Source organism: Lynx canadensis, chromosome A3 (assembly GCF_007474595.2).
Source record: "Lynx canadensis isolate LIC74 chromosome A3, mLynCan4.pri.v2, whole genome shotgun sequence".
Taxonomy (NCBI): Eukaryota; Metazoa; Chordata; class Mammalia; order Carnivora; family Felidae; genus Lynx; species Lynx canadensis.
Window position 1 is genome coordinate 13508175 of NC_044305.1, and position 25191 is coordinate 13533365.

The window sequence follows — 25191 nt, forward strand, 5'->3', positions numbered from 1 at the left end:
GGGTGGCTTGCTGATCTGCGAAAAAGATGGGTTTTCTGAAATCATGCTTAAAATCCTTGGCTGAAGCTGGTGGTGCTACTGGTAAAGTGGGGTGATTATGGTGCCCACTGGTAATACTTGGAAAGATCAAGATAAAACAACTTCACTCCCCCCCCCCCCCCTTCTGCAGCAGCAAATAGCCACCACATAACTAGTTTGCATTTTCCTAGCTTCTCAGCAGCATCCCTGCCTGAAGTACTCTGCGCCTCTGGGCTGTAGGAGGCCAAATAATTGTTCTCTTGAATGCAGTCCCTCCTCCATGATCAATACACCTTTGAATGTTTTCATCACCGCAGAAATCCTTCAAGTGGGTTTTGGGGGCTCTATTCTGCATAATCGTCTTCTCACTGTACGTTTTGGTTGGATCCCAGCTGAGTGTTTTCTCTGTCACTCAAAATAGGGGATCAGTGGCAGTAAGTTTAGGATTTCACATACTTCATGCTAGAGAGGGAAACAGATTCTAGTTGCTAGAAAGATCAAGGTTGCTGTTTGTTCTCTTTGGGTTGATCAGCTCAACTCAGATCATCTCTGAGAGCTGCTCTGGGTGTTTTACGCAAATGTATTTCCAGGCACCCCAAGCAAGAAACTGTCAGCAGTATCCATTTGGACAATATGTGTGTGGTTGCAGGCAGAGTGTCTGTGTTTCCTCCCTGTTGAGAACGTCCGTCTCTGAAGTTGGGAGTAAAAAAGTAAACGTGCTGAAATCACCTTCCACAAATCACCCTGGAATATTGCATGTTAGTGAAGTGTTTACATTGAATAGTCTGTTTTTGATGGAAACCGTTTGTGACAACATGTCCGTAGTTTCTTTGGTGAATTTGTGTCGTGGGCTTTCTCTGCAGATGCTATAAGTGAAATTGTTAATAGGGTTCCGTATCAGTGAGCAAAGTGTGTTAATATTCCAACCAATTTTAAACTACCTCTCTTTATTCTCTCTGCTGGGACTAGTTAAGTTTGAGGTGTGCAAGTTCTTCTAATTTTATTCTGGGCCATAATTTCTTCCTTTCTGTCTGGTTCTTATCCTGAACCCTCTTCCCTTATCAGACATGGCCCTCTCCTAAATCCATTTCTGTTGATTCTGAGGTTCCAGGCCATTTTGGACTCCCCTTTTGTCCCGTCACCGTCTCAGGCAACACAGAAGTGACATTCTGATCCTTCCTCTCTCACTCAGCCTTCCCCTCCAGTCCTGGCTTTGAGTCTTCCAAATGGAAAATTCCAGCCATGTCAATTGGTGATGCACCCATTTCTTCATGGTGAACCACAGACTGATGGGATTGCAGCTAAAGTACTTGCTCGGATTCGTATCACTTCATGGTCACCCTGAGTGCTTGGGAAGTTCCAGCACCTCAAACATTTTGCACCTACTAAAGCAGAACTCTACTGGCTTGCCTGGGAGAGGTGTGTGTGTGTGTGTGTGTGTGTGTGTGTGTGTGTGTGTGGTTCCGGAACACATGAAATGGTCTGCACTCTGTTCAACAGGAGTTCCAGCCGAGAGAGTGAGAGAAGAGTCTGGTAGACCTTCCCAGCCAAGGGGACTGCTCCCCCCCAACCCCCAACTCAGCCTGTCTTTTAAATAATCCTTCCTCATTCCACTTTTGTGGTGGGGGATAATTAGTCACAGCTCAAGAGTGCTGAATGCTTTCTCTGAGCCATGCCTGCTACTGAGAGGAAACATCCAGGGGATGGGAGTGTGGGTACCCCAAGCCTAATTCCTGGGACCAGTGCTAGTGGTTTGAATGAATGTTTTGAGACCAGGCCTTTTGCTTCTAACCTGGGCATATTTTTTCACTTTGCAATTTCACCTATATATTTTTTTCACGTTCCTGCCTCATCGAGAAATCCTAAGATTTAGCTGAGAGGTCTGTGTAATGCTCCCTGCCTTGCAGAATTCAGAGATCAGAACTCAGGGTACCCTGTGAACCACCTCTAACCTGAACCCAGTGTTAACAACAAGAAACTTGTTTACTTGTTGGCTGGGTTCTCATTGGCCCTCAGGGGCAGATTGTAATTGTGTGTCTAAAAAAAAAAAAAATGCTTTTTTTTTTTTTTTTTTTGCATCCCCCAACAGCATGACAACTGGAATAGTAATTTGACTTAAAAAAGAACAACCTAGTGGTTTGAAAAACCCCTTTAGGAGTCTTAACGCTTTTGTTTGAAATCCAACGTGGGTTTCTTCCCCCCCCCCCCCCCCCCCAGCCCTGCATAAGGATGGGGGATTGGCTTAAATGTGGGTTTGTTGTTAGAACTTCTAAATAGCTGCCCCCATGGGGCAAGTTCTCAGTCTACCTAAACGTGAACCTAATTTGCTCTGTTTCAGCTTGGCTGAAGAGGAAATAAAAACAGAACAGGAGGTGGTAGAGGGCATGGATATCTCTACTCGCTCCAAAGGTGAGTAAAAATCTTGTATTATCTATTCCAGAGCAGAGGAGGAAATTGGAATTTCTTTTTCTAGTTGTTGTAGCGCAGCGAAGTGTGGCTTTCGGATCCGAGGCTGTAACACTCCTCTGATTTTGAGAGGAGGAACCTTTGATGGATGGACCTAATTTGTGGAGAATTCCCCTCCTTTTGATTCCCTTTCCCTTGTGTGTCTGTATAGGTAAACCGACCTGTCCCAACAGTAAATTTTATGTGTGTGTCATGACTGAGGGGGAGGGGCTGGCTCCTCTCGGCAGGGTGACTTTCAGGAATTCAGAATTTAAATAAAGCATGTTCTAGAAGCAATGGGAGTATCCAGCTGCTGCTGGGTTTCTGATTTTAATAACAGGCCTTTTTGGAATCACAGAAGTGAAACAGAGTTGGCCCACTTCGTTGAAAAACGGTGGTCTTGGTTAGAGATACAGAGGAAATGTAGGACTTTCTGGAATGCTGGGGCCAACCTTGGCATTTAGGACAAAATTTAGCAAATTAGAGCAACCTTGGGTTTATGTTTTAATTCAGAGTCCTGCATTAGACTCTTCAAAATCTTCTAATTGTGAGATTGGTGCTTTTCATTTGGTCTGTGTGAGATTGTACAAGGCTTCCCAGAAGAAAGTAGTTATTCACTTTTGCCTTCAGGGCGTTTGCACGAATGAGCTACTGCGATGTTTTCCACATCTTTGATTGATGAAAATGCTAATCCACAAACTTAATGGTTGTACCAAGGTGGTGTTATTCCTTCAACAAGTCATTGAATGTCTGCTCTGAGCTGAGGGTTATAGGGGAGGTGAGAAAGGCTGGAGAGGTTATTGCAGACTGCCAGGAAGATTCTAGATCTTTCTAGACTTCAGCTAGGGAGCATAAGAGGAAGTGGCTCCCTAGAGGCACCTGAAAATCAAAGCTTATTTTTATAAGATACCCCTGTCATTTTGGGCAAAATGAGGGCCAGATAGTGACTCTGGAAGTGGAAGCTGGCCGTTGTTGGGGCTATGCCTGACAGATGGGGGGGGGCCCAGCATGGTTCAGGGGTGGGGATGGTGAGGAGGCCAGGCTGCTTGAGTGTGCCTGGGGGTTGGAGCAGACCCAGGATTTCGGGAGGTTGGGCCTAGTCTGCGGAACCCTTCATCAACCCCCTCACCCCCTGCCATCCCTGTCCCGGGCTAGCAGCACCTATAATGGTATGGAGAACTTGTGGGGGAGTTTTGAGCAAGTTTCAGAACTTTCCTGAAGAGGTGTTTTGAGACGGTTGTTGATGAGGGAGCCTCTCCCAGTTCCCTTGTGGTCAGAATGGAACGTGTGGAGAAAGCCCAGAGAATGGGTCCGGGTAGGGTTGGGGGGGTGGGGTGGGTCAGGGTGGGGGGTGACTTTGTCCTCACTAAGCTCTTCACCTGCACAGTTTTCATTCTTTGTGCCTCCACGTTCTTATCTTTATTTATTTATTAAAAACAATTTTTTTATGTTTATTTTAGAGAGAGAGAGACAGAGCATGAGCGGAGGAGGGGCAGAGAGAGAGAGAGAGGGGGAGACACAGAATCTTAAGCAGGCTCCAGGCTCTGAGCTGTGAGCACAGAGCCCGACGTGGGGCTTGAACTCATGAACCGTGAGATCATGACCTGAGCCGAAGTCGAATGCTTAACCGGCTGAGCTACCCAGGCACCCCCACATTCTTATCTTTAAAATGGGATGTTGGATAAGATTCTGAGATTCCTTCCACCTTGGGCATTTCTCGTAGAAATAGTGCTTACTGACAGTTTGTGCCAGGAGTCTTTTCTTGTTGAGCTTTCTTCCAGTCCCCTTAGGAGGTGGGAAGTGTTGTTCCCACTTTGCAGATGAGGACACCGAGGCCCTGAATGGCAGCATCTCACAGGGAGCAAATGTAGGATGTGGTCGAACCGAGGCGAGGCTCTGCCACCAAGGAGGCTCTTTCTCCCTGGACACTCCGCGCCTGGAATGTCCCATAGCCTCATGGTGGAGACTTTTCCAAAAGCATCAGACTTGGGGATCGTCGGCCTGGGTGGGAGGCTCACTTTGCTCAGGACTCCCCACCCCTTACCTTCTTTACAGACCTCCTGGGGGCTCCCACATCTTCACCAGGTTGCGTCTCCAATGACTGTGGCGCCTGAAGTGGTCACTCTGGGGTGACCACTGTCCCTTGCTCTCATTGCCCCACTCTGGCCCTGTCCCTGCAGCAGCTAGGGCGCTCTTGGAAAACAGGTCAGATCTTGCTCATCTGGCTGACTCCTTCCACTGACCTCCCGGTGCCCCCAGGCTCCAGTCGGAGGTCGCCATGACCTACCTACCTGGGTCAGGCCACCTGCCTTCTTGAATCCTGTGACCTTCTGTTCCCCTCTACCGTTTCTCTCCCTGACTCTCAGCTTGATCTCAGACGTCCCTTCCCGGAGGCCTTCGGGGTTTATCCAGTTCAGAGGAGCCATTCCATCATTTTCTGTTATATTTTTAAAAGTGGTGTCTAATTTTATTTTATTTTATTTTTTTTTATTTATTTTATTATTATTTTTTTTAATGATTTTTTTTTCAACGTTTATTTATTTTTGGGACAGAGAGAGACAGAGCATGAACGGGGGAGGGGCAGAGAGAGAGGGAGACACAGAATCGGAAACAGGCTCCAGGCTCCGAGCCATCAGCCCAGAGCCCGACGCGGGGCTCGAACTCCCGGACCGTGAGATCGTGACCTGGCTGAAGTCGGAGGCTTAACCGACTGCGCCACCCAGGCGCCCCAAAAGTGGTGTCTAACTTTAGAGCAGTTTTAGATTTCCGGAAAGTTGGGAAGACAGCGACAAGTGTTCCCGTGTCACCCCTCCTACTCCCCACATGCATACCTGCACATGCACCCCGATGGCTTTTCCCCATTATTAACATCATACGTTAGCATGGTGCATTTGGCACAGTTAATGAATCTGTAAGTTTGTACTTTGGCTTCCCTTGGTTTTTCTGCGGACGTCGCTTTCCTGTTCTGAGATCCCACCCAGTAAACCGGGTTATGTGTAGTTATCGTGGCTCCTGGTCTCCTCTTGGCTGTCCCAGTTTCTCAGACTTTCCTTGTTTTTGATGACCTTGATAGTTTTGAGGAGTACTGCTCAGGTATTTTGTGGACTGCCCCTCGCCTGGGATTTATCTGATGTTTCCCCTATAACTAGACTCTGGTGGGCTGGGATTGCAAGCTTTGGGGGAGGAGGACCACAGAGTGAAGTACTGTTTTCATCACATCACATCAAGGGTACATGTTACCGATGTGGTTTATGGCTGGTGATGTTGATCTTGACCACCTGGCTGAGGTCAGGTTTGTTAGCTCACCACCCTCTTGTGCTATACTCTTTATTAATGAAATCATGAAGCCCACCCACACCTAGTGGGTGGTGAGTATACTCTACCTCCTTGAGGCCAGAGCATGTACACAAATTATTTGGAATTCTGTATGAGAGTTATTTGTTACTTCCCAGTTTTTTGTTACTCAGTCATTTATCACAGCATGGACTCAATTATTATTGCTATTTAAAAAAAATTTCCTTATTTATTATTTTTCCTAAAAGTTTACTTACCTTGAGAGAGAGAATGTGAGAGTGAGTCCGGGAGGGCCAGAGAGGGAGAGAGAGAATCCCAGGCAGGTTCCGCAGTGGCAGTGCAGAGCCCAGTGTGGGGCTCGAACTCATCAACCGTGGGATCGTGACCTGAGCCAAAATCAAGAGTCGGGTGCTTAACCAAATGAGCCACCCAGGGGCCCCTAAAATTTATTTATTTTTGAGAAATAGGTGGAGAACGAGAGGGAGCACAAGCGGGGGCGGGGGGTGGTGGTGCAGGCAGAGAGAGGGAGAGTGAGAATCCCAAGTAGGTTCTGCACTGGGACTTGGGACTTGATCTCACAAATAACGAGATCATGACCTCAGCCGAAATCCAGAGTGGGACGCTTAATGGACTGAGCCACCCAGACGTCTGTGCACTCGTTTATTTTAAACCTTGGGTTGTAGTCCGATACTTCTTAGTTATTTGTTGATCAAGATGTTCTAGCTTCAGGAGGTGTCTGGCTGGCAGTTGGTGGAGCGTGCAACTCTTGATCTTGGGGTTGTGAGTTCAAGCCCCACCGTGGGTGTAGAGATTATTTAAAAATAAAATCTTCAAAAAAAAAAAATGTTCCAGCTTTGGCCATTGAGCACTCTTTCAGGTGATGCCTGTGTCCCTTTGACATCAGTGGGGTTTGTTTGATTGACTGAACCCTTAATTACTTTTGGGCACTACAAGATGCGCTAGGCTCATCTTGTATATTTTCCGCCTCGTCCCTAGAGTTAGCCATTTCCCCAGGGCACTCTGGTTCCTTTTATTGGAGAGTAGCATTGGAAACCAAGCTCTGGGTCCTCAGTGTGCTTGTTGCTATGGAGATGTCTTTTTTTGTCTTTTTTGGTCCTCTCGGCCGACAGAGCAAGGAGACCGTGTATGCTGACCCGTATGTATACACACATCTATGAAGATTTCCCTCTGTGTCTATGTTAAACTAAACATGAGTTTGTACGCTTGTCTCAAATTGTGATCCATGGCCACGTGGATCATTCCAGACTTCTCCCCTCTTGTCTATAACTTTTTCACTCCCGTACTGAGAAAGCTGTCTCTCACCATCTGCCATTTGGTTACTATTTTCTGGTCCATTTTAAATCTTATCATCGATGTACATACAGCTTGGTGAACTTAAACACTTGTGGGACCACAACCCAGATCCAGAGACTTGATCATTTATGGTGTTCCAGAAGGTTCCTCAAGCTCATTCCAGAGTTTTTTCATAATCCTTGTTCATGACCTTGTACTTTCTTTTTTTTTTTTTTAATGTTTATCTATTTTTGAGAGAGAGATCGAGTGTGAGCAGGGGAGGGGCAGAGAGACAGGGGAACAGAGGACCCAAATTGGGCTCTGTGCTGGCAGTAGTGAGCTCTATGCAGGGCCTGAACCCACGAACCGCGAGATCATGGCCTGAGCCGAAGTTGGACGCTTAACCGACTGAGCCATCAAGGTGCCCCCTTATTTATTTGTTTATTGATGGTCTTCTCTGCTGAAATGTAGTCTCCTTCTCTCCCCAGGTCCTAGACCGCTATGCTCAACCACCCCTTCCGTTTGAGAAGCTGGGAAGGGTGGCTTAGAGGTTTAAAAAAACCTCTTCTGGAGCCACACTCCCTGGGTTCACACTCTGGCCTGCCCCCTGCCTAGCTGGGTTATTCTTTGTGGCTCAGTCTCCTCTTATCCATGGGGAGGGTAAAGCCAGAGAGTCGTGGTGAAGGATTAAATTTGCTCACGCACACAGGGCGCTCAGAACTGGGGCATGGCACGTGCTCAGAAATGTTAGCCAGGATTACATCCAGCAGGAAGAGGGATGAGCTTGGAATGATAAGCCTGTCAGGTGAAAGCCCTACTTACCACGTTCTATGACTTCCCCCAGTTAGAACCTCTGGGGAAGGGGGTGTGGAGACAGATGGGGAAACCAAGCCCAGACTGTGAGGAATTGTAGGCTTCCCGACAGGCAGGCTTGGGATAGGGTTGCCATCCTCTGGGCCTCTATGACATTTGAAGAAAGCTCGTCTGCAGCCAGTTTGGCCTGATTTCCCCAGGGCCTTTGGGGCCCTTGCTGTGGTGAGGAAACCATGAGCGGGAATGGAAGGGGTCACCTCGTTTTGAGGGAGACCTTTCTGCCCTCCCAGGGACTGCCTTGGATGGCTTTCTTTGTATGGAACCGAGCTCCTGTCTTCCAGGGTTGGGTGGCCAGGTGACTGGCTGCTCTTGTGTGTAGAGCCTTGGGTCAGGTGAATAAGTCGCATTCACAGAGGCCTGAAGTTACACTACTGGGTTGCTCAGGTTCTTTTTCTTTCTTTTTTTCATGTTTATATATTTATTTTGAGAGAGCTTGTGAGCGAGTGGACGAGGAACAGAGAGAGAGAGAGAGGGAGAGAATCCCTAGCAGGCTCCACACTGTCAACACAGAGCCCAGTATGGGGCTCGATCCCACAAACCATGAGATCATGACTTGAACTGAAATCGAGAGTCCTTGGACACCCAATAGACTGAGCCACCCAGATGTCCGGCTCAGATTCTGAGAGCTGAGGTCAGTGTGGTCAAAATGGCGTGCTTGAAAGGGCTGACTGGGACAAAGGCTTGTCTCTCCTTTCACTCCTAATTATCTCTCAGTCCATGGTGGGATGATTTGGATCCATCGGACATGTACTTAGTTCTCCAGCCTGCTTTTCTTGTGGTTTGGGAAATTCAGTGCTTCAGTCCCCAAACGACATCACTCGGTCGGTCACTCGGTTGGGCTTTTTTGGTTGTGAGCCGTGGAAGTCGGTTCTAGTGGGTTGGAGCAGGAAAAGGATGGGCTGGAAGGGGGTCGCTTGGCTCATGGGGTTGATGGGAAGGCTGGAGGTCCTGGGCTGTTCTGGGGACAGAGCCAGTTCACAGTCTCCTCAGGGTCAACAGAGGGCAAAGTCCTCTGGGAGAGTCGCTCATCTTGTGTCCTGTATCTGCCCTTTGGCCAGGGAAGCGCTGGTGTCTGGACCCCTGAACCCACCACCTGCCCCAACCAGCGAGGAGATAATTCCTCAGGAGCTGATATGGCCGCTTGGGCGTCTTGAGAAACGACACCATTATTTCCCACTTGCAGGTGGAGAGCAGGCCCTGAACTGCACTCTGCTTGGGAAACTTGGAAACTCCAATAATTGGCTCTCGGTTCTTTAATTCTGTCCCGACATCTAGTCCATAGGACTCTTCAGATTCTCTAACTAAATTTCACTTTGTACACCCATGACACGTACTCATTTATTAACTGAGTAATTCCCAAGCCAGTCATTGCCATTACCCCAGCCTTGGCATTTACCGGAGTGTTCTAGTTCTCCGGAGACCAAGCTTTCGAGCTTTCAGGATGTCAGGTTGACATTTGTGTCCGAGGATAATGATCTGCTGAGAGATTGGAAGTACCATCTAGATACCAGGTGTGTTTACCTGTTTCGTGTTTTCTGAGTACTTATTAGGTGCCTGGGATTCTATGCAAATTACTTCATTTGACTTTTCTAATCATGCTGTGTTGTTCTGTTACTCCCATTTTACAGTGAAGGAAACTGAGGGGCGGCGGGATTCATGGAGTCGCGAAGTGGAGAACCGGGGTCGGGTTTGATCTTTGAGTTTAAACCTGTGTCCATAGCCGTGAGCTCTATCCCAAGGATGCCAGGTCAGATGTCTGTAGGTAGAGGAGTGAGATTAGCTGGCTGCACCTAGGGGTGCCAGGGCCTTTGAACAGGAGAGTGCCTTCAGTAATATGGGAGGATGCATCCCTCTGACTGCTGACCAGCAGGAATATTGGCTCAACAGTGTTGCCAGGATTTTTCCACCCCCCTGTAAGAATGCCTGACTTTGAAATGTGGTCTGTGCAGGCCAGTTTCTCAAAGACCACGCACGAACCCAACAACACATCTCTGGGTCAGGAGTGGCTTGTCAGTTTGCATTCTCTGCACGAGACTGGTCACAGCACAGCTCCTTGCAGGATTTTGGCCACACTGTGTATGACTCAGAGCAAACCCCTCCGAGGCCAGGGATCTGAAGTCTGAAAGATGATGGTCTCCGTGAGTTCACGTCTCCATACAAAGGCTCCCCTGTCCAGGCCGCTTCGCCTCTTGTTCTGCCATTGTGTGCATTCTGCGGTAACGATTGTGGTGTGCGGGTGCCAGGCTGCCGGAGCTGAAATCATTTTTAAAAATGTCTGTGTAATGTCACCCGCACAAGGGAAAGAGCCGCTTGGAAACCGTGCACAGATTCAGCGGAAGCCCGAGATATTAAAATCTTGACAGTATCATTCTTGCTGAGATTTGCCTGGGTTAGGGATATGTTTTCTGAGACAGGATGTTAGAGAATAGACAATTATAGCAATTTGCTAACCAGCCCCAGACCTGAATTAGTACAGGATCCTGGTTCTCACTGTTGTATGTAAATTAAGACTTTCACAAAGGGATTGTTTATGAAGATGGCAATGAGATAGAGACCTTCTGTCATTTTTTTTTTTCCCCCCAAGGAAACTCTTTGAGAAAATATAACCAAAAACATTCTTAAATCACAGTAGGATGCAGAAAATGCTGAGAATTTTCTTTTGAAAAAAAAAAAAAAAAAAGAGCATCAGTATTTTTAACTCTATTCTGGCTCTTGGATAGCCTGCAGCGGAAGACATTTATTTGTGAGGTAGATAACTACCAGATTGTTCCTCTCCCAAGAAGGTTTAAAACGTCCCAGAACTCTGAAGATGTTGGATAATGACTTTCCAAATGAGAAATCTACCTTCTCTCGGCCAGCGGAGCATCCGCCATGCATCTGTTCACGGGATCCTGTCTCCCCGTCTGTGCAATTTAGTTTTTGTGGTTCACTTGTGGAAAACTTTGTGTTGGGCCCCCCCCCTTTTTTTGGGGGGGGATTTTGAATTTTTTTTTTTAAACATTTATTTATTTTTGAGAGAGAGGGAGAGAGAGACAGCATGAGCAGGGGAAGGGACAGGGAGAGAGGGAGACAGAATGTGAAGCAGGCTCCAGGCTCAGAGCTGTCAACATAGAGCCTGACATGGGGCTCAGACTCACAAACCGTGAGATCATGACTTGAGCCGAAGTCAGTGCTTAACCGACTGAGCCACCCAGGTGGGTTTTTTTGCCCCGTTTTGAAGCCTGACCCATGCTTTATGTTTATGTGACTCTTGTTATTCTATAAGACTGTGATCTAAGATAGACTGTTTTCATCTTTGAAAAAGAACTGTCTCCTTTTCTTTCTCCAGATGCCTGTAGAACTCTCGTTCCAGGTCTGAGGCCTTTTAGAGATCCTGGCTTTTTTTTTTTTTTTTTTTCTCCTGAAACTTTCAAATAGGTTTGCTCCCTTGGTGGTTGGTTCTTCACCATCGACCTTTGGGGTTGGGGGAGAGCAAGTTTGGAAAGCCCACGTCTCACAGTGGGAGTTGAGTGCAATATTACAGGGCCTCCAAACCTCCACCCCAAGTTCCTTCTACCCATCTCCAGCTTTCCTGGGAACCTGGAAACCCGGCATTTCACAGACCTTTAAAAACAAGAACAAAAACAAAAACTTTATTGAGCTATAATTCACATAGTGTACAATTCTCCATTTTAAGGTAGACACTTCAGTGGTTTTTAATATGTTTAGAGTGTGGTGCAATCGATTTTTAACATTTTCCTCGTCCCAATAGAAATCCCCCCCCCCATTAGTAATCACTCCCCATCGTCCCTTACCCCAGTCCTGACAACCACAAATCTACCTTCTGTCCTGTGGATTTACTTACTTTGGTTGTTTTCATCTAAACGAAATCATAATAGCATACGACCTTTGGGTCTGACTTCTTTCCTTAGAATAATGCTTTCAAGACCCAGCCACACGGTAGCCTAGATTAGCACTGCGTTCCTTTTTATGGCCGAATAATGCTGTATCGTGGATATACCACATTTTTATCATCCACTCATCCGTTAGTAGACATTTGACTTGCTTCTATGTTTTGGCTCCCCTGCATGATGCTGACGTGACGATTTTGTGTGAGTTTTTGTGTGCGTGTATGTTTTCATGTCTCTTGGTTATAGACATAGGTAGGCGTGGGGTTCCGCGGTCCTAGGGCACTTCTGTTTAACCTTTTGATGGATGCATCGACTTCTCAACACGTTAAAGTCTCTCCCATGCCTGCATGTTTTCTCTTAGTAGTTCTTCCTGTTTCTGGCCTCTTCTTCCACGCCAGGTTTCTTAGGAGAAGCGTCTTTATTTGTGTCTTGGTTTCCTCACCTGCCCATTTGTCACTTTTGTCACCGAGCTTCCTGCAGACTCCACGTTGCTTTTTCTGGCGGAGGTTTTCGGGACTCATTTACCTTGATCTGACAGAGGCGTGTGGGCCATTGCTGTTCATTCTTCTCCTGGAAACATCTCTTCCTTGGCTTTTTTTTTTTTTTTTTGTCACCGCTGTCCTCGTTCTCCTCCTGTTTGCCTGGCACCCTCGCTTCTCTTCAGCCATTAAATGTTGGCGTTGTGGAAAGCTTGGCCCTGTCCTCTCTCCCAGCATGTTCTTTCCCTGAGTGATCTCGCCCACATCCGTAGCTTTGTGACTCACACATTTTTTATTTCCAACCTAGATTTTTCCTGAGTCATGAGGCGGAGAGGGCCAGCTGCCTACCTGACCTCCCTACCTGTTGTGCATGGGTGTCTCAAACTCAGCAGGTCCCATCTCAACCTGCTCTCCTGCCCTCCCTGCTCCACCCCAGCAAAACACCTGCTTCTCTACCCTGTCCGATAAGCTAGTATTCTGCCAGTTGCCAGGCCAGAGATAGGGGACTTATTCTAATTCTTCTGTCCTTTTGCCTTTTTGGTGTCATTTTCTTACAATATTATATCCTAAATACCATTCTGTAGGTCTCTTAACTGGTCCCGCTGTCTCTGTCCCGCCCCCCCCCCCCCCCATCTTTCGGAAAGGAACATCCCTTCTGACTACCACTTCCTACTTTAAAGTCTTTTCCTGTTCTCTTTAAACCTACTTTGAAGTGCTTTCTCCTTAGTTTCGGATGAAGATCACAATCCTAAAATCCGCATGTGTTACCCCCTGCCTACCCTTTCAGCTTTTCCCTGTGTTCCCCTTTCCTGTCTTACTTGGGACACACCTACCTTCTAGATTCCAGAGCCACGGGGTCTTTGCTCAGACCTGGGAGATCCTCCCCTCTCCTCTCTCCTAACCTCCCAACCCCCCTGAGTCTAAGGTTCCAAATGAGGGTGAGTCCTGCCTTTTGTTTTTGTTGATCCTGCTGTGCCCTCTGCCTATTTTATTACCAGTGTGCCTGTGCTGGTTGCTGTGCAATAAATATTTATTTTGAACGAATGAGTGAATGGCTTGACTTTGTCTATCAGATGGATGGAACTTTTATCCTGGAGAACGAAGTAAAAACAGCCTTTCAGCTAGAGAGGGTGGCTTTGTTTCCAGCATAATCCGTGCCTGGAAATAATTACCCAAGCTCAGATGTCTGCTCTCCCTGAAACGATTGGTGGCCCGTCTTTCTTTCCCCCAGGGATACAGCACTCTTTGAAATGCCCCCTTCCCTCTGATTTCTTTCCTTCCCGATGTATTAATACCACTTCTGGTAGGGCCCTTTCCAAAACACAAGTCCGATTGTCTTGCTCTCCTGCTTTAAGTTTCCAAGGGCTCCTTAAGACCACAGTCTTGAGCAGAGATTCAAGGCCCTACTCCCTCCCTGTCCTTTCCAGGCTCTGGTCAGCGTCCCTGCGGAACCTGCCTGTTGCCCTATACAGCCTTCCAGCCCGAGTGTCTGTCTTGGGATATGCTAGTTCCTCTCCTGCTCATTGCTGACGCACACCTTTACAGATCCTTCCAGACTAAGCTCAAGCCCTCCTCACTCTGGTCCTCCTTCATTGGAGCCCTTTAGCTTCCAACGTCAAAATCACCCTGGAAAGTCCCTTAAATTTGTCCATGAAAGTACAGTATTCAGCTCTCGTCAGGCATTCTTATACATACTAAAGGCTTGAGAATTACCAAGCCAGGCTAAGGGAGGAACCAAAGACAAGGCCATGCACCTATTTCTAGGCATCAGGCATTATGCCTTGAAGACACCTGGCAAATTCCTCAAATACGGATGGGTGGAAGATTCTGAGGTGTTCTGCTGACTCCACACCGGCTCTCTTGTCTGTTTAATACAGAGTTCCTTACAGCTATGCTGTTTGCTATATGTGGCTCTTTAAATTCACGTTAATTAAAACTATAGTTGCACTGGCCACATTTCAGTCGCCTGGTAGCCACGTGTAGCCGAGGCGATTGCTGTCGTTATAGAAGTTCTATTGGACAGGGCTGCTGTGTAGCTTTCATACATTGGCGGGTGCCGTGCTGGATGCTGTTGGTGAAAATAACCCAGTCAGGGATTGGCGCAGCCCAGAATATGCTGAATAAACAGTTACATCAGAACTGAAGTTTTGCTTGATCAAACCTCCTGGGGGCCTCCCATTTTTTGAAAAGAGAGAGCATGGCTGGCTCCCTGTGTTCTCAGGTTAGCATTCTTTTTTTTTTTTTTTTTTTGGGTAATGTTTGAGAGAGACCGAGCACCTGCACCTTGGAACGGAGGAGGGGCAGAGAGAGGAGACCTAGGATCTGAAGTGGACTCTGCCCTGACAGCCAGGAATTCACGCAGGTCGAACTCACGAACCAAGAGATCCTGATCTGAGCCGAAGTAGGATGCGTAACCGACTGAGCCGAGGTGCCCCTCCAGTGGGCATTTCTTAATCGTGCTCCACTGAGCTGCCTTTTTGCCAGGCCCTTTGGCATCTTGGAATACTGGGTGGGGACAAATACCATAGGATATGCCGGGCCACCCTCTCCGCAGCCTCCCAAATCAACCCTGCATCGTAGAATTCACTGACCTGTGTGTCAGTAGACGGATATGGGCACCAGGTCTCCCTCTCAACTCTGACCAACCTGGTGCTAGCGATTTAAGCTGCTCAATAAGTGTTTTTAGAAAAAAGAATCTCTTCCAAGGATTACAGACTAATTAAGGGAAGAAAATGGATTATTGGATTTTCCTTTCAAATGATAAAGGCACTGCCTCCCTGAGACATAGGCCATTCCAGGACCCGGAGAGGGTCCCGCAGGACGAGCCAAGAGGATCCTTGGCTTCCTGCAGGATAGAGATCAAACATGAGCTAGGAGGAAGTGAGAGCAGAATTAACTGAATAGCATGACTGATAGAGCGTAGCAGGCGGTGTATCCGGGAGACTCAGAAAAGGAGAGGTGAGTTAGGGGTTTGCATTGGAAAGGGGTCCAAGGTACGTGTTCCTTCAGGAATCCAGGGTAGGAGTCCATCAGAGGGTCAGGTGAACAATAGGCGGTGTTCCATAAGCCACTGAAGGCAGGGGTAGGGATGCCCGTGTCAACCAAGATTTGTTGGAAGCCAACGTCCTCGAGCTCGGTTCATCTTGGATGGTATGAGGTGTGTGGGGGCCTAGGACGAACTCAGAATGACTCGTTTTCATGCTCCCCCCCTGGAGTGGGAACATAGCTTCTTGGGTTTACTCAGATGTGGTGAAATACGGAACGTGAGGAAAGGGGGGCTGGCAGAGACACAGCAGAGGTGGAGCCTTTCCAAAATGGCGTCTCTTCAGCTTCCCTATCTTATTTCCAGCAAGCCAAAATATACAAAGAAAAAGCTAAAAAAATCTGTAGCCAGGTGTAACCAGTGTTAACGGTTTGGTTTATTTTCATTTGTACTTTACCCCTCTTGTAAAAATATAAACAAACTTCTATTCTAGGGGCAGAAAACTTTTCTTTTTTCTTCTAGATTCTTAGGCCAGTGTAATAATTTAATTGATACAGGACAGATTAACAGGATGAAAACAAAGAGAAGTGTAACATGCATACATCTCCTGTGTACTTGAGAGAGACCCAGAAAAACAGAGTAACTCCCCACAATGGCCAAAGCCATCACCTTAAATACCGTCTTCAGCTAAAGACAAAAGAGGTTGGGGCGGGGAATCCGTTATGGGAGTCACCAGGAAAAGCACAGCAAACAAGGGTCAGGTCGTTATGCAGATTTAAGTTGTTGTCTTCTCCATTGATAGAGTTTCTAGAGAGTTAGTCATTCTCATCTTCTGGGTCCGGCTAGGAAGACGTTCTTACAGATGGAGATTTTTCTTACACATGTAAATGTCTCCTTACAAAGGGTGATTTTGATTTGGTTTTCAGAGCTGCTCTCCAGTTTGCAGTTTCTTGAAAATAACCAGCCTGAGTAATCCTTGTGCCAAAGAGACGTATTTTGGGGTGGCGATTCCTGCTTGACGGAATGCCAAGACGGTACCACGACGGGGTTGAACGGTCCAGAGCTTGGCTGTCCCAGCAAGGCGCCCTTTCTCTCTTACCCCAGTATTTGCCTTCTTGCCTTTTGCTGCTCTACTCTGCCTTGAAGAGACTTTCAAGGTTATATTAATTATCTTGACAATTAAGGAATAATGGAGACCTTGGTATACGGGGAATCTTGTGTTCCATCCTAAGATGTGTGTGTGTGTGGGGGGGGGGTCAGCCTGGAGGATTGTTTCATGTGGAAACGGGGACCCTCTGTGGCCAGATACTGTTTTTGTTTGTTTGCTTTTTTTTTTTTTTAAACGTTGATTCTTCTATGAGAGAGAGAGAAAGAGAGAGAGGGAATGCCTGTGCTCAAGCTTCACAAGCAGGGAGGGTGCAGAGTGGGAGGGAGACACAGAATCCGAAACAGGCTCCAGGCTCTGAGCTGTCCGTGCAGTCCGATGCAGGGCTCAAACCCAGGAACCATGAGATCATGACCTGAGCCAAAGTCAGATTCTAAACTGACTGAGCCACCCAGGCGCCCCTTGTTTTGTTTTAAGAGAAGACAGTCATCTGGATTTATTCTAGATGTGGTTTCACCCAATTTAAAAATACTGATAACTAAAGTTGTAAAAGTATCAGCCAACTGTGAACGGATCGAATTCACCCTATGGTCCTTCAGTGGGCTACCACTGGCCCAGCCATGGCTGTAGCCACCCCTAGACTGATGTCCTGGCGATTCCTCCCCATCTGGGTCACTGGGTAATTACATCAGCTGTCACTAGAGCCCCCTTCCTAATAAGGTTGATGTGGGTTTGTCCTTGACCTCTTTAACCGTCTTCAGTACCCCCTATCCCCACTCGGCAGTCCGGGAACTGTCTTTCAAGCCAGGTTGCTGTTCCTTGAGTTGGGACCGGACACCCTAGTAATTGGTGGGGATTGCTTGACAAATATGTTATCTTTAAAATCTAGACTCCTCTCCAGGCTGTTGAGATGCTGACGCTTTGAGAGGCCGTAGAGAACGAAGATGGAGACCAGACAGAGCAGATTTAGTTTCTCTTGAATCACGCCCAGGAGTGGGATGGAGGGAAGATGAGCCAGCCAGGCCCATACTGCTGCCTTCACTAAGGGAAGTGCTCCCCGCGGGCCCTGGCATCCGATTGCAGGGACAGAATTGGTGCATCCTGGCGAGGATTAAGGGAGGCGTTGAAAAGAGATCCTCAGACTTAAAAGGGTCTGATGAGAAAAAGGGCAAAGAATCTGGACTAAAAAATTTGGTTAAATGGTCATCACACTGGGGGGTCTCCCAGTGGGGAGCATGTTTTCCCTGGAGAAAGTCATCCCTCCTTTTTAACGCTAAATGATTCTGAGACTGTCTCTCCTTGAGAAGAATGCAGAGTTGGGAAGTAGGTGGCTTGTGAAAACCTCCTGAGTTTCCCCCCTCTGGTTTCTCAGTAATTGTGTTTAGCTGCATGGCCCCATCCTGTTTGGCATATAAATCCTTACTTAATCCCCTACTTTTGGAGAAATGCACTCTTCAGGCAAGAAACAAGAATGGCTGAGGGGTGCCTGGGTGGCTCAGTTGGTTAAGCGTTGGACTTGGGCTCAGGTCATGATCTCACGGTTCTGTGGGTTGGAGCCCCGAGTCGGGCTCTGTGCTGACAGCTGGGAGCCTGGAGCCTGCTTCGGATTCCGTGTCTCCCCCTCTCTCTGCCCCTCCCCTGCTTGTGCTCTGTCTCTCTCTGTCTCAAAAATAAACAAACATTGAAAAAAAAAAAAAAAAAAAAAGAATGGCTGAGTACCTGTCCAGAAGGGAATTTCCCCTCTAGTGTTCTGGTGTTTCTCTTTTGCACCCTGAGATGGCCGGTTCCCTTTGAGTAATCTTCCCTATTGACCTCACAACCCTCCTGTCTTCTTGGACTTCGGGGAGAAATTCTTAGACCAGGGAAGAAAAACGGGAGTTTCTTGTGAGTCACCTCGGAGCTTTGTTAACACTGTTCGTTGCTCATTTACCTGGTCAGATGTGTTGTCCGTGGCGATGCCTCTTGAGCCAAGCCCAGAGCCGGGCCCCGTGCCATGCACGGGGCTATGGCAAGAACTGCCCAGATGGAGCTCACATTCTGGGGGAGATTAAAAAAAAAAAAAAAAAAAAAAAGTGAAACAGCAAAAGAAGAAAATAATTTTGACAGTTTTCAGCTAGAGGTAATATCAGTGAAGTCAATAGCAATCACACACCCACACACACACACCCACACACACATACCCGAACCCACATTTCAGAATGATAAGGGGGCTGGAGGGTGATGTTTGAGCCGAAAGCTGAAGTTGCCAGGTATGGGAAGATTGCACATAGAACATTCTAGAGGGATGTGGCAGCGAGTGTACATGAACTTGGCTTGTGTGAGGCCATTGTGGTTGGGTTCAGTGGATGGAAGAGGACAAGTGAGCGGGACCAAATGCGGCAATAAGTCTGGATGGGATGTTGGGTGCGCCTAGCGAGCCGCCTCGGCAGGTTTTAATCGGGGGCTGCCTCGTCTTATTTAGGTTTGAAGAAGGCTGCCTGCCGTAGAGGGCAAGTCAGGGGCCCTGGTGCTCGGATCAAGGTGGCCGCTGTGGCGGTGGGACTGAACGTGAACGGGCAGAAGACGGGCAGGGAAAGCTTTCTTTGCAGAGCGGCTTGCTGTGTGTGAGGCACCGCGTAGGCACTAACTAACTGTGTGGTTGGGCATCCTTAATACATTCCGCGGATAGCTAGGACTCTGAGGCCGGCTCTCTCCCAGGCTTCAAGAGCCCTGTTTGAGTAGGGGTGAGAAGGAGGAGTCCCAGGGCAGTTCTGAGGGCCACCTGGACTGTTCTGCTTTCCTCTGGGAGGAAATCTGAGCCCTGCAGGGATTTTGAGCCTGGCTTGGTTGAACCTATGCCAGCCCGTGAACGTTTGGGTCTCTCTTCATTGCACATTTTTTTTTTTTTTTCAGAAACATTCTGGGAAGAGCTAGTCTGGTGCGAACCGAGGTGAAGGTACAGAAGGATTCGGGGAAACTGGCTGGAGCTTTCTGGGCTAATGTCTTCTCTCTGCCCTGGCTCCTCTTTCCCCATTGGGGAACAATAGTAGTCATAACTGGTGGTGCCTGTGACATGTGACACCTCCACTTGGCACATACGGTCTCGTGTAATTCTGAACCCTTTTAGAAAGATCCTCATTGTCCTAGCTGAATCCACTGAGGCACAGAGAGGCCGAGGAGCTCGCCAGAGGACACACAGCTGCTATCAGACCTCGTGGTAGGGCTGTGGAGCCCACACACCGAACCATAGAGCTGGCTTGACGCTCGCCCACACCCAGCATGCCCTCAGTGATAAGAGAATTACAAGGTGGTGCTGACGACCACAGGGAAGAAAGACCCTTGACTGGGGTAGTTCGGGGCTTTGGAGCGGGAGTCAGCTGCAGGGGAGTCCCCAGCATGTCTTTGAGCCTTTGAGCACATAAGTGACTTTGCTTTTCTGAGCTGCATCTATCAAATGGGTGCAGAAACACCATGCCTACTCTCATGGGATTCCCCAGGGGCTCCATCAAGTAGCGCCTCAATAAATGGTAGGTGTGAATCACACGAGCCCTGTTTGGGAAGAAGCTAGAGAAATATTTTCCTGGCTACACCCTCTCCCTGACGTGTATTATTCACAAACTCCTGGTATTTCTCCTGCTCAGCAGCTTTTTGCCCGTGTGTAATCAACCCGGTTCTTACTGAATATATTCCATATTCATTCTATGTTTACCAGCCCCTTCATCACGGGCCTGTTTTTCTCCGGGCCTCAGTTTCTTCGTCAGTAAAATGGGGATACTCAGTACCTACCTTCTCACAGAACCATGGTGAGGGGTAAGTAAATTGCTGTTTGTGTTTAGAACAGTGCCTCCCAGATAAGTGGTCAACGAAAGGCATTTTTAATACAATAACATTACTATTATTATTTTCTCTGGCAATCTTCCCTCCAGGGCAGGGACCTTCTGCTGACCATCTCCCAGGTAGCCTAGTTGTCTTGTTCCTCAGTGACTGTTGACCGACTGGTTCCTTTGTTTTCTTCTGTTTGAAATGTGCAGTCACGGCCACCAGGTGAAACATTAGGCATCATTTTCCTTCCTAGTAGGTACAGATGCCTCTGTGGGTGGTGTATTTACACAAGGTTGGACTTGCCTGGCCGCTCACTGGAAGCTTCTTTAGCCCTGAATTTCTCAGCCACGGCTCTGTTGACGTTTTAGGCCTGATCATTCTGCTGTGGGTCTGTGCTGTGTGCTGTAGGGCAGTTATTAGCACCATCCATGGTGCCCGTGCACGAAATGCTTCTAGCGACTTCTTTCTTTTTCTAGTTGTGACCACCAAAAATGTTTCCTGACTCTGCTGAGTGTCTCCGGGGGAGACCTGGCGAGGACCCCTGCTTCACACTGTTCGAAACACCTGAGCCCCCTAAAAATGGCACCTGATAGGTGCTGGGGGCATGTTCTGAGCTCCTCCTGTATGCTGGGCCCTGGAGATGCAGATGTGGCCCCTGACCAGGGCAGTACCTGGCATGGAGTGAGAGCATAGTCTCATAGCCTCTTGAAAATACCTTAAATAGTTTAATACCCGAACAGGGTCAGAAAGAACTGAAAGATGAACCCAGTGTTTCCCTTCTGTCCTGGTTGTTCCCCCAGGGCCTTTGCAGACCCAGAGCCTACACAGCCCCCACTTCTTCCATTCCGGTCTCTTTCTGGCCTTTTTTGACTTCGATTTTCTTACGTGTCAGTACAGGAAGAGATCTCCTCTTCATTCCGTTTTCTGGCTGCATGATGATTTTTTGCATCTCAGTCTCCTGCTGGTGGCATCGAAGTTGCTTCCCATTCCCTTGGCTGTGCCGATGTGTCATCCTGTGCCCTTCTGAGAGCCGGGGGTGGGGTGGGATGGGGCGAGGGGAGGCCAGGCCACAGGATACATGCTTAGGGCCAGCGCAGTATGGGGGGCGTTCTGGGTCTGAAATCTCTGCTTCCTCAAAGGACCACGATGAGGTGACTGTCCAGGGCCTTGTCCCCTCTTCCCCAGCATCTTCTAGAGACTTTTCCTGTTTTCACGAAAGAGACCTTCGAGAGGCCAGACCCACGCCCAGGGCGTGTGAGGAACGCTGCCTGGTTACCAGTGGCACCTTTTCCCTCCGCCCCACCCGAGCCTCTCTGTTTCCCTTTTCTTCTCTCAGCCCGCTGCGGGCAGAGCCGCCTTTTTACCTGAATTGGCTCTCTGATGGCTGTAATTCCCCAGTTGCAGTTTGAAAGCCACCCACCAGCACCTGAGCTTTCTAGAACCTGAGCTGGGCCAGGGGGTGGGACCCAGCTCAGCCTGGATAAATAATGCAGACGGTTTCCGCGCCAGCACTGCTCCTCCTGGGAGCCCTCCCCGCGGCCAGCTACGTAGCAAAGGCCAAAGGCAACTGGTTACTCCACACTTTCTTTGTGGTGACTTGGCAGAGTTAAGGGCCTCAAATATGTACACCCGTCAGACGCACTCAGCCTTTTGGGCCTGGGCCTGCCGGAGGGGAGGGTGGGGTGTCTCGGCTTCTTGCGCGGGGTTGGGCCCTGCCTCCTCCTGCTTTGTGAAATTTGAAAGAGCTTGGCATTCTCGAACCAGGAAATTCCTGTTGCGATGTTGTCGTTTTTCCAGAAGTCCTCTTCCCGGCTGAGGGGGAGGAAAGGGCTGGGTGGTTGCGATTGCCTCTAGTTGCTGAGGGCAAAACAGTGAATTCATTTGTAAATCAGCCTCTTTTCCCTAGATGGCAGCAATTTGTGGCCCGCCCGGCAGCGTTTAGAGGTTCACCTTTTACATATGAATGTGCCGCTTCGTCAGCACCCCTGCATTATTTTGGGAGAGAGAAAGAGAGCGAGAGAGAGCCGAGCCCCGGGGTGTTGGGAAGATGGCTTTCTCACGTCCGAAGTAAAGTTAATCTGAAAATTATTGAAAGTGAACACACGCCTAAAAACACCTTCCCGTTGCAAAGCGCCACGCTCCCTCCTGGTGGTCTCCTGTAGCCAGCAGAACAACGGCAGTTTGTTGTGTTTATTCGCATCCGGTGAAATCAATGGCCCTTCGGTGCTGTGCGCTCTGCAGGCTTCCAGCCTAGCCGGGCTGCTGGCTACCGAGGGTGATAAATTAGAGCCGAAAGCCTCACGGGGACAAGCAGGCGCGGCCCCTGCCTCACACTGCCTGACTGCAGAGAGGTGAGGGTGTCCTTGCCGCGCTGGGCCACCTAGTGCGTCCGAGACAGGAGCTGGCCTGGTAAGTGGTGACTCTTAGCCTGTCCTCTTTGCTTCTTCCTCCTCCCCCTGGGAGAGGCTGCTGAGGATCCGGAAGCAGGAATGTCTGCCGTGTGAGCCTCTGTTCTCTTTCAAAGAGAAGGGAGGCCCTCAGAGCAGCCCAGCTCTCTCGATGGCAGGTAAGCGCCCCTTCCCAGGGTTACCCGTCCCTGGCTTGCTTTGCCCCCGAGGCACTCGGGATGGACGACCTTTTCCCCAGGTTGAGAATGACCCTTTTGTTCCACGGCCTCATTTCCGAGTCAGTCTTCCTTTTCCCAGTCTGGGTGAGAAGTTCACATTCTCAGGCAGGGAGAACTTGTAGAACCCTGGTGGCCTTTCCGGAGGAGGCCCCTCAGGCGGGCTGCAGCCTTGTCTCGAGGGTTCTGTGGTTCTGGGCATTCAGATTATTCGTTTTCGCTCGTGGCTTGGGTATTCTCTGCTGTGAGGAAAATGTTATCCCCTTCTCACCCCGTCCACTGCGTCCCATTTTCATTTCTGCTCTGGGTGAGGGAAATTTCCAGGCTTTGGTTTCATGATGATGTACCTACCAGCAGGAAAAGGCCCTAGGGTTCCCGGGTTCCTGGGGGGGAGGCCTGTTTGGGTACCTGCTCTGGGTCTTGGGGCAACACGTGGAGACGATTAACCGTGTTTGTGCTTTGCCGTCCGTCTTCTGGGAGAGCAGCGAGTGACCATGTTTGCAGTGGCCTGTGGAGAGGGCCGGCTGTGACCGAGAGCGCTGTCCGCGAGGACCCTCCGAGCCCCGGCCAGCGCAGGCCTCTGCTTTCGGCCCTGCCTTCGCGGCTAAGGGGGCAAGCTGGAGGTGGAGAAGTCCTGTCCTGGGCCCGTTCTGTGTCCGTGTTCTATAGGCTGGTGTTTCCATAACTCTGACCTTAATGTGCTCCTCTGAGAAAACAAGGTCTGTTTTTGCAGCAGGAGGGTTGGGGATGGAGGAGGAGGGAGAGGAGGAGGAGGAGGAGGGATGATTGCCGGTTTGACAAAACAGCTATCATTTATGGAGTGCTTACTCTTTGCCAGGCCTGAACTTCTTTAATCCTTTTGTGACTCTTCAAGGTACCATGATCTCCACCCTCCAGAAGGATAGAGGCACAGAGAGGTTAAGTAGCTTCCTTAAGCTGCACCTCTGGGCCTAACCACTGTGGCACCCTGCCTGCACCATCTGCGGCCTGTTTTTCTTTTTTTAAACATTTATTCATTTTTGAGAGACAGAGAGCAAACAGAGTGGGGCAGAGAGAGAGGAAGACACAGAATTTGAAGCAGGCTTCAGGCTCTGAGCTGTCAGCACAGACCCTGACAAGAGGCTCGAACTCACAAACCATGAGATCATGACCTGAGCCGAAGTCAGACGCTTAACCGACTGAGTCACCCAGGCTCCCTGATCTGCGACCCGTTTTATCAGAATGCGTGCCCCGCCTTCCGAGTGCGGTGGCCAACTTGTGGCCACCCTACCTGTGTGGCCCACGATGCCCGTCTCCGCCGGTTGGTTGGTTTTTTTTCCTCCTTCAGGCCCCACAGGCTCACTGTCCACATTAAGGAAATTTAACACCATGAGGCTGATCCTCATGGGGAAGCGTTTGGCCTTTCAGCTGGGGCCCTTTTCTCTCTCCAGAGGAGACAATTCCCTGTCATGGTGTGTCATTTCCTAGGCTCTGGAGAATGTTGAGGGCTGTGACTCAGGTGCCGGATGTGGGTGGGGGTGGGGTGGGGGTGCCTGGTGTGCCCGTGTCTGGCCGGCCTGGATGGAGATTGGAAAGGACCGTGGGGGAGGGGAGATGACCACACAGGCTCCCCACCCGCAGCCTGTTTTGTGGCCTGGGCCACGTTCTGGTGCCACCATTGGAATACCGGGAGGTGAATATGCTTCCTGGGGACTGCCTTTGAGAGAAGGCGCGCATCGTTAGTCGGACAAACACAGTTTTCTACTGTCCTTGTTCTGGAGTGCTCCTTGTTTTTTTTTTTTTTTTTAAATTTTTTTTTTTTAACGTTTTATTTATTTTTGAGACAGGGAGAGACAGAGCATGAACAGGGGAGGGTCAGAGAGAGGGAGACACAGAATCTGAAACAGGCTCCAGGCTCTGAGCCGTCAGCACAGAGCCCGACGCGGGGCTCGAACTCACGGACCGCGAGATCATGACCTGAGCCGAAGTCGGACGCTTAACCGACTGAGCCACCCAGGCGCCCCTGGAGTGCTCCTTGTTGAGCACAACCCCATCCCACCACCCAACCCTGTGTTAGGAGTCCATCTTGCAGAGCTGAGGACCGCCTCTCCCTGCGTGAGGCTGTGTGCGGGCCTCAGAGTCGAACCACTGCCTGGGTTCAAATCCCAGCCCTGCCACTTGGGTCATCTTGAGCAAAAGCGACTTGGAGAGAAGTACCCCACAGGCATTTTGAACAGCGCCACCTACATTGTGTGTAGTAAGAGAAAGCCTTAGCTGTTAATCCTCGTGGCTCAGGAAAGCTAAGAGGCGGGGTTATCTTGACATACCGTGTCCCTTAAGTCAGGGACATCTGGGAAGGGCTGAGCAGGATTGTTTCTGGTGGTTCACCAGACACAGGTTGGAGAACG

The 25191-nt window shown here is 49.1% G+C and overlaps 1 protein-coding gene and 1 long non-coding RNA gene across 2 annotated transcripts in view; one reads left to right on the forward strand and one right to left on the reverse strand.

The window, feature by feature from the left end:
- ZMYND8 (zinc finger MYND-type containing 8) overlaps positions 1–25191 on the forward strand; it is a 122787-nt gene that overhangs the window by 7454 nt on the left and 90142 nt on the right. The window contains 1 exon segment of the mRNA XM_030309455.2: positions 2357–2427. Coding sequence (XP_030165315.1) covers positions 2357–2427 — 71 coding nt within the window.
- On the reverse strand, positions 11079–24166 carry LOC116737973. The gene is made up of 3 exons (XR_004343351.1): positions 24075–24166; positions 18311–18417; positions 11079–11526 (listed from the first exon to the last, which is right to left on the reverse strand). It is a non-coding gene; the product is annotated as an uncharacterized LOC116737973 (long non-coding RNA).